This window comes from Monodelphis domestica, chromosome 1, assembly GCF_027887165.1.
Source record: "Monodelphis domestica isolate mMonDom1 chromosome 1, mMonDom1.pri, whole genome shotgun sequence".
NCBI classification, from domain to species: Eukaryota; Metazoa; Chordata; class Mammalia; order Didelphimorphia; family Didelphidae; genus Monodelphis; species Monodelphis domestica.
In genome coordinates this window covers 171,564,061-171,573,304 of record NC_077227.1, presented here as the reverse complement: position 1 = coordinate 171,573,304, position 9,244 = coordinate 171,564,061, and the positions used below count along the sequence as shown (strand labels likewise).

The 9,244-nt window shown below is 36.2% G+C and overlaps 1 protein-coding gene across 1 annotated transcript; it reads right to left on the bottom strand.

The window, feature by feature from the left end:
* Positions 1 to 8,054: 8,054 nt before the first annotated feature.
* Positions 8,055 to 9,031, bottom strand: LOC100028478 (olfactory receptor 4F6-like). The gene has a single exon (XM_007480111.3). It carries the CDS (start codon positions 9,026 to 9,028, stop codon positions 8,087 to 8,089), a length of 942 nt encoding a protein of 313 aa, XP_007480173.1. The 5' UTR covers positions 9,029 to 9,031; the 3' UTR covers positions 8,055 to 8,086.
* Positions 9,032 to 9,244: the final 213 nt, after the last annotated feature.

Genomic DNA, 9,244 nt, shown 5'->3' with positions numbered 1-9,244 from the left:
AGACTACATGTCCCACAATCCCCTTTTCCTTTTCCTGTTTATACGTCTCTGTACCTTGAGGGAGTTCTGAGTATATTTTTCCACCCATGTGCTCTGTGGTTCCATGGTGGAAGAGGGAGGAGCGGCTTTTGGTTTTTCCTAGTATTACTTCCTTATACTTCAAGGTAAATATTTAATAAGTATTATTAAATATAATATTTGGAGTACTGGATATTAATTTTAATCTTTACAATACCCTGGAGGATGATAATATATTCAACATTAATAGGGAAGTTAGGAATATGGGTAGGGATGAAGGAAATGATAATTCAGTTTTGGACATATTGAGTTTAGGATATGTATGAATCAGTCAATTCAAAATGTTTAATTAGCAGTTAGAAATGCAAAACCAGAGAACAGAAGAGTGTTTAGAGTTGGATAATTAGGACTAAAAATAAACTACATAGAAATGATCATTGAATCCATTGAAATGATATGAAATAGTATAGATGGGATAGAGAAGAGGGCTCATAGGCCTATGGGATGCCCACAATTAGCACATAAGGTCTATGTAAATATTAAATAAAGGATATGAAAGAGGAGCAATCAGTGAAGGAGCAAAACCAGGAGAGATTAGTGAACGTCATGAAAGAGAAGAGAAAGAAGATATTGTCAAAAAGAGGGTGATATTATCAAAGGATATAGTCAAGAAGTATAAGGACTAAGAGAAAACCTTGAAATTTGACCTTAAGAGGTTATGAATAATTAGAGTTGAATTACTTAAAAATGATGGTGGGAACCAGACTTCAGAGAGTTAGGGAAATATTGAGAGGAAAGGAAGTGAATGGTTGTAGACCACCTACTAAAGAATTTTAAACAGAAAAGAGAAGATAGATATATAAAAGAGAAGATAGACTTATAGCTAATAGAAATGGATATACCTAATGGATCAAGTAAGAGTTTTTTGAGGATGGGAAAGAAATGTGCTTTTTTCTAAGTCTCTTATAATCAGAGATATACAAATCAAAATAACTCTGAGGTATTACCTCACACCTAGCAGATTGGCTAACATGACAGCAGAGGAAAGTAGTGAATGCTGGAAGGGATATGGCAAAGTAGGGACATTAATTCATTGTTGGTGGAGTTGTGAATTGATCCAACCATTCTGGAGGGCAATTTGGAACTATGCCCAAAGGGCAATAAAAGACGATCTGCCCTTTGATACAGCCATAGCACTGCTGGGTTTGTACCCCAAAGAGATAATAAGGAAAAAGACTTGTACAAGGATATTCATAGCTGCACTCTTTGTGGTGACCAAAAATTGGAAAATGAGGAGATGCCCTTCAATTGAAGAATGGCTGAACAAATTGTGGTATATGTTGGTGATGGAATACTATTGTGCTAAAAGGAATAATAAAGTGGAGGAATTCCATGGAGACTGAACAGCCTCCAGGAAGTGATGCAGAGCGAGAGGAGCAGAGCCAGAAAAACATTGTACACAGAGACTGAAACACTGTGGTACAATCGAACATAATGGACTTCTCCATCAATGGCAATGCAATGTCCTTGAACAATCTGCAAGGATCTAGGAAAAAAACACTATCCACAAGCAGAGGACAAATTGTGGGAGTAAAAACACCGAGGAAAAGCAACTGCTTGACTACAGGGGTTGAGGGGTCATATCTGAGGAGAGACTCTAAATGAACACTCTAATGCAAATACCAACAACATGGAAATGGGTTCGAATCAAGAACACATGAGATACCCAGTGGAATCACGCGTCAGCTATGGGTGGTGGGGGGGAGGAAAAGAAAATGATCTTTGTCTCCAAGTAATAATGTTTGGAAATGCTAAAAAAAAAGAGAAATGTGAATGTTTGTAGACCATAGGCATATGGCCAATGAGAGCATGAATGATAGAGGAGAATAATCTGCTGCAAAAAACAAATGGAACAGAATTAGTTATACATTTAGATGTTTTTTTCTTTGCAAGAAGGGCCACCTCTTCATGTGAAATGGGAATGAAGAGGAAAATAGTAATAAAAGACATCTGAATCATGTGAGATGAGGAAGAGAGGAAAATATGACACTCTCAACAGATCACCTATCTTTTTAAAATTGAATAATGTGAGGCAAAGTTCTCAGCTGAGAGGATGGAGGAAAAAAGAAGATTTGAGGAGATGTAGAAAAGTTGCTGTGGTAAGTGAGATAATGAATTGAATAGAGACGTATACAAAGATTTCTTTATTGTAGAGAGAGCTCTGGTGAGATTAGGTACCAGAAGTGTAGTGGACCCAATCAACATAATTTTGTGATTTTTCACTAGCTCTGTTCATAAGCACCTGAGTAGGAACAAAAGTAACTAATGGTGAAAGTAGTCTGAGGCTGAAGTTTGACAAGGCTAAAGGGAGAAGGGACTCTAGGAAAGAAGATAGTATAGAATTGAACTAAATTAGCATGACATCAAGATAGGGAGGGTAAAAATATATAGCCAAGAGAGGGGTGATGACTTTGGAAAGAGGTGATGGTTTGAGGGAATGAACGTCATGGCCTTGATGAAAGATAATATGGGGGATACAGGAGAGAAGGAGATGTGGGTTAACAACAGATTATGATCAGATAAAGGGATTTCAGAATTCATGAAGCTGTACATTAATTGTAAATGATGGCAAGATCAAGTGCATGACAATCTCTGTATGTCCTGAGATAGGAAGAAGAAATGTCATAGAAAATTAGAAAATTGGGGACCTGGGAAGTTAGGGTATTTGAGAAAATATCAATGTGTATTGAAGGTCAATAGTATAAAGGCATGAGTCTGAGAGAAGAGTAAGACATGAGCTAGGACCTGAAATTCCTGAAAACTTTTGTTGGAGGTAGATTATAATGTTTCTATTTTATCTAAAAGGATACAGTGCCACTGAACAGAATTGAATAAGAAACTGACATAACCATTCCTTAACCTTAGGAATATTATTTTCATAGTTCTGAGGAAAATGAGCATACAAAGCACAGAAGGGGGAAGACCATTTAGGAAATTAATGACATAACCATACAAGAGTCTCTAAAGACTTGAATTATTGTGGTAGTAATGTGAGTGGAGAGAAGGGAGATAGATGTTGTTAGAATTGGTAAGATTTGTCAACTTATTAGATACCAGGGTATGAACAACTAGTCCAGAAGGTATTCTGAGTGATTAGAAGAATGAATGTACCCTCAAAAGAAAGTTTTGAGGATAAATAGATTTTCTTTTTTTATTCAAGTGGAAGGGGAACAATACCATTTTGGACTGGCTGAGTTTGTGATATCTATAAGCTTTTCAACACCCAAAGATTATGTTGGTCTGGGGTTCAGGGGAAAGATTAAGACATAATTTATGATTTGGGGTTTCTTCCTTTTAATAATAGTAATTTAACCTATAAGAGTAGATGATATCACTATAAGTAAATATATCAAAAGATGAAAAGAGGGTCCAGTTTTAAGGCTTAGAGAAATTAGATGATTTATTTTTGTTATGTACTGAATTATTTCTACATCTGGGTTTTGAATTAGAGGCTCAACTCAGTTCTTTGACTTGTATGCATTCCTTTCTCCCTAGGAACTCCAAGGAATGTCTCTTCCCCTCCACCCAGAGCCTGATAAATAGAAAGAGGAAATAATGAAACTCATCTTGCTCAGTAAATAAAAATGGTTTTAGAGTAGGAGTATTGCTAATAATATAACACTAAATACATGACTATCCACCATCACCCTGGGATTGGGGAGAGGTTGAAAGTTGTGATGGATCATATCCCAATTGGTTATTTAACAATGAGAGAAATCTTGTAATATTCAAGAGAGGGGCTGAATAATGAGCTCCTAAATTATATTTATATACCTACTGAGAGGATTTTTGGGTCTTTGATCAAGGAGATAGATTGCTGATCAATTAATTTATTAGTTAATGCTAGCATAATCAATAAATTTATATTCGTACCTGGAAACTAGTGTCTTATAACTTTTAATTGTCACAGAATGCAGAAGTCTTCTTATACCTTACTTATTATCATGTGCTTTTCAACCCAGTGACATTGGCCTTCTTTCAGTTTCACAAACAAGGTATTCCTCTTGGTTCTGGGAATTTTCTCTAACTGCTCTCCTGCCTGAATGTTTTCCCTCCTCATCTCCACCTATTTGCTTCTCATCAACTAAAATCCCATCTTCCCCACACAAAGACTTTCCCAACTCCTTTTATTTCTAATTCCTTTCTTTTTCTTGTTATCCTGTATATAGCTGTTTTTACTTATTTATTTGCTTTTTCATCCCCCTATAGATTGAAAGGTTTTTGAGGACAAGGACATTTTTGCTTCCTTTTATATCCTCAATACTTAGCACAGTGCCTGAAACATAGTAGGCACTTAATAACTGCTTATAGATTATTGACTATATATGTAAGGATTCCAACAAAACAAAGAGATAAGATTGGTCGAAGAGAAGTTATCTAAGAGAAGTGTCTGGTGAACAGTGTCAAAGACAGAAAAGATCTCAAGTAGAAAAGGACAGAGAAAAAGTCATGATACTTGCCCTGATCCTTTCAAATGCCAATGATCTCTTCATCTCAGATTATTCATACTACTTTGCCAAGACTTTTATAACCATGTTTGTCTGATAGTCCTTCTATAGATGATTTTTGAACTTAGGTAAAGGACTCGTGAAAGTTAGTTTGAGATAAGGGATAGATACTGTGCTAGACTTAGAGTCAAGAAAACCCTACTTGCATTTCCTATCTCATGCCCTTACAACCTTTGTCATTGTTGGCAAGTCACTTGACCTCTCTGTGTCTTAGTTTTATCATCTATAAAATGAGAAAAGGAGAAGCTTGAACTACTTGACTCCAAGATCACTTCTAGCTTGAAATGTATGATCCTATGACTTTTTAATTTATTACTATTAAATGTCATATTTTTTCTCCAAGCTAGAATGTCAGCATAGAAAGACATTCTTGAATCTTTATTGTCATAAATAGTATTGACTCTCCTGTACCTCCTAGATTTATGTCATCTGAAAATTTGAAAATCATGTTGCTTATGAATTCATTAAAGCCATTAATATAGAATACAGTCAAAACAGGACTATTGTCTTCGGAGTGCTGGGGCCTCCCTCTTCTAGTTTGACATCAATTTATTAATCAACAATTTTGTGGTCCAGGCAGTTATTTTGTTCTGAACTTTTCAGCCTACATCTTTTTTTCTTATGGGATTCTATGAGACTATTAAATGCTTTGCTGAAATACAAATATATAAATGTGTTGTGACAAGAGCATTCCTCTGATCTACTTGTCTAAAAACACTGTCAAAAAGGAGAAAAAAAGGCAATTTTCCCAATCTAGATTTTTTTCCCTTAAAAATATGGGTGATCACTTCTTTCTAATTTGATCAGAAATTTTTAATATAATAACCTGTAATAGAATGTTACCAGGGTCCATATCTATTACTGTTCATTTTTACCCATTTTGAATTACAGTCCCTCCTTTACACTTCTTAAACCATTCTATTTGGTAAGTGAAAGTGAGAGAAAAAGAAAAAAATCAAACACTTCCAAATATTTAATTGAGAAACAGTTATTCTCATTAAAATCCTCAATTCTCAACAAGAAATTCTCATTAAGAAAACAACAAATATGGCTGATAGTCTTAGAATAAAATCACACAGGTATTTCTACAATGGCATTTTATCTTTCTAGGAAACATAGGGAGCTCCTGAAATATTTGTATAAAGAATACTTTGGAGGGACACTATGAAATGATGTATATATGGATGTATTTTAAGTTTCTCTATGTTAATTAAGCTGTCAGTTGATTCAAAAGTAAGAGCTCTATGTATGAGTGTACAGATTTTGAGGTTCCCTTTTTCTTTTGCAATTGAGAGACCATTTTGGTATGCTATTTTTGGAATCTAATATGTAGAGTTGAATGAGGTTCACTGCCTACTTTGTGGGTGAATGGCAACAAGTTTTGAGTCAGGTAGCCCATAGTTTTTTTAAACCCTTACCTTCCATCTTGGAATCAATACTGTGTGTTGGTTCCAAGGCAGAAGAGTGGGAAGGGCTAGGAAATGGGGGTTAAGTGACTTGTCCAGGGTCACACAGCTGGGAAGTGTTTGAGGCCAGATTTTAACCTAGGCCCTCCCATCTCTAGGCCTGGCTCTTTACCCACTGAGCAACCCAGCTGCCCACTAGGTAGCCCATATTTTTTATCTTTTATAAGGAAGGCCAAAAAAGAAAACAGTACAAAGAGGTGAGCCAGAGGCAAGATCAGACCACTGGATAGAAACTAGGGACTTTGGAAAATCTCATTGATTGGTAAGATAAATGTGAGATCAGGTTTCTCCCTTCCCTGACTTTTCCCTGATTTCTCTTGATATAGTCTAAACCTTAACTTGGATCCTAAACACACACACACACACACACACACACACACACACACACACACACACATACACACACACACACACACACACACACATCCCTCCTCTTATTCCTTAAAGAATCTTAGTTGTAAGCCATGTTTGGATGGAAGTTTCGGACTTCAGAACATTGACTCTATTTCTCTTCTATGTCCAATACACTGGCCATAGTATATTGAGTGACTAAGTTTTATGAATTTAGGAGTTGTATTAACTAAGAGAAGAAATTCTGTTTGCTAAAACAATAGATTTTTCCATTACTTTAGACATTTTGGTATCATACCTCAATTAAAATCCAAAATGCTGTACTACCACAAGAAGCCATTCCAGGGAGGAGTACTTGAATTATGTTGGATGATTGCCCTCTGGTGAACCAGTAGGGTACTGTGACTTTTTAAACTAATTTACTAAAGACCACTAGGCTAGTAGCTTTAGTCCTTTGCTGCCTTGTATGCAAATCAGGGACTGCATTCTGTCATAGATAATTAATATCACATGAGGAGAAATTCCTTTTTTTAGAAGATCAAATAAGGCACGACATAAGCCAGGGTGGGTTGTTTGCACTCCTCTATTTTCCAAGTATCATAAATACCCACCCAGTGGCATCTGCAATGTTTGTCTATATCATAAAAGGAACTTGGGAAGTAAATATTACTCACACCACAATCCTTATTAAGTTCCCACTTAGCAAACAGCCTATACTATTTCTTGTAACAACCTAGAATTACAGTGGTATCTAGTGTACCTAGCCTGAGCTTGTGTTTTATTGAAATGTACATATATTGGAGGAAAACCAGGAAATCAGGAAGAAAATAAGCATTTACCAAGTGACTACTATGTGTCACACATTGCACTATGTCCTCTACAAATATCTCATTTGATCCTCACAGTTGAAGGTGGCTTTTATTCTATGGGTTAGATGTTTCTTTCCCAAGCCAAGTATCCCAAGTAAGAACCAATAATTAAGGGGTAGGTGCAGGTCACTGGATAGGAGTCTGTTTAGAATAAATATTAGAATAAGCATTTAGAATAAGTGAGTGGCAGGACAAAGGTCAGTATCAAAATCATTGTTGATACTTGAAGAATCTCTTCTATATACCTCTGATATAGCCTTCCATACTGTAAAACATGGAGAGAAAGCACAAGTTTGATTCAAGGTAAGCCATACAGACTTGGTGATCCTGTTCATACAACTTAAATCACTTTTATAATGGAGAAAGAGAGGGAGTTCTTTGCTGTTTTATTGTATGTTTATTTTTATTATTTTACATTATATGTTACATATAAACATAAAAGATGTATTTTTTATCAATTACATGCATGGAATTTCCATGAAAATATTTAGCATGTGATGAAGATGCTCATCACCAAGTGTATATCTCTAAGTAAAATCTATTCAAAATATGGCACTGGAATAGACATGTGACAGTTGAATGTGTCGTCTCCTAAAAGAGTAACACCTGTGGGCCTTATCAGTTTGAGTAGGAAATATCCTTCTCTCCTTGATGATGGGCAAAATCATCTCATCTCTTAAATCTAGAAGAACTGCTAAGAGTTCTTCTTGTTATATTATCTCCCAATTTGTAAGCTCTGATCATTTAAAAGTTAGATTCCCATATCCCAATATGCTCATGGTAAGTCTTTCTCCTGACCTTGATTAACAAAACATCACAAAGTCTCCCTAGAACTCACAATCTGGCTGCTCAGTCTCCTCATTGCCATCTTCATATCCTTGTTCCTTAATGTATAGATAGCAGGATTCAAGACAGGGGTGACAACAAAGTCAACAATAGCAAAGAATTTATCAAGTGACAATGTAGGAAATGGCCACACATAAAGAAACATGCATGGACCAAAAAATAAAATCACCACAGTGATGTGAGCTGACAAAGTAAAGAAGGCTTTGGACAAATCACCGACAGAATGTTGTCGAACAGAGGCCAGGATGAAAATGTAGGAGATAATCAATAGGAAAAAAGTCCCAATGGAGATAAAACCACTATTGGCTATAACCACAAACTCCAGGCTATAGGTGTCTATGCACGCAAGTTTTATGACCCGAGGAAAGTCACAATAAAAGCTCTCCACTTTATTTGGACCACAGAAAGGCAAATTTATAACAAAAACAAACTGAGAGATCGCATGGATCACTCCAACTATCCAGGCAGTCACTACAAAGCAAATACACATTTTTGGATTCATAATTGTCAAATAGTGGAGAGGCTTACAAATTGCTGTATATCTGTCATATGCCATGACTATGAGCAGAACCATCTCAGTTCCTCCCATGACATGGATAAAGAACATCTGTGTCATGCAACCTGGGAAGGAGATGACTATATTACATTCACTGAAAAGGTCCACTATCATCCTTGGTACTGTGGTAGCAGACAGACCCAGGTCAATGAGAGAAAGATTGGCCAACAAGAAATACATGGGGGAGTGTAAATGAGGGTCAAAAATCACAGTGAATACAATGAAGAGGTTTCCAAACATGATTCCCACAAAAAACACAGAGAAGAAAAAAAAGAGTAGAATCTTCATCTCCCAAGAAGCAGAGAGACCCAAAAGGACAAACTCATTTACCACAGAATTATTTACTCCATCCATTGACTCAGTTGGTTCCACAGTTGCTAAAATGACCTAAGGGTAAAGATTAAGGAAGGAATTAAAATGTGGGGAGGAAAAGTGGACGTTGTATTTACCTTAACAGTAACTTCAAGAAGCTCCAGGCCAGAAATGTTGGACAGGAAAGAAATTAAAAGGGTAGTCATAATAGGCAGACAAAGGAAGGGTCAAAAAAGTAAAAGAAAAAAAAAGAGTTCA

Bases quoted from the DNA above. Each gene is read 5' to 3' on its own strand.
- LOC100028478 (XM_007480111.3), bottom strand. From the start codon at position 9,028: ATGGATGGAGTAAATAATTCTGTGGTAAATGAGTTTGTCCTTTTGGGT.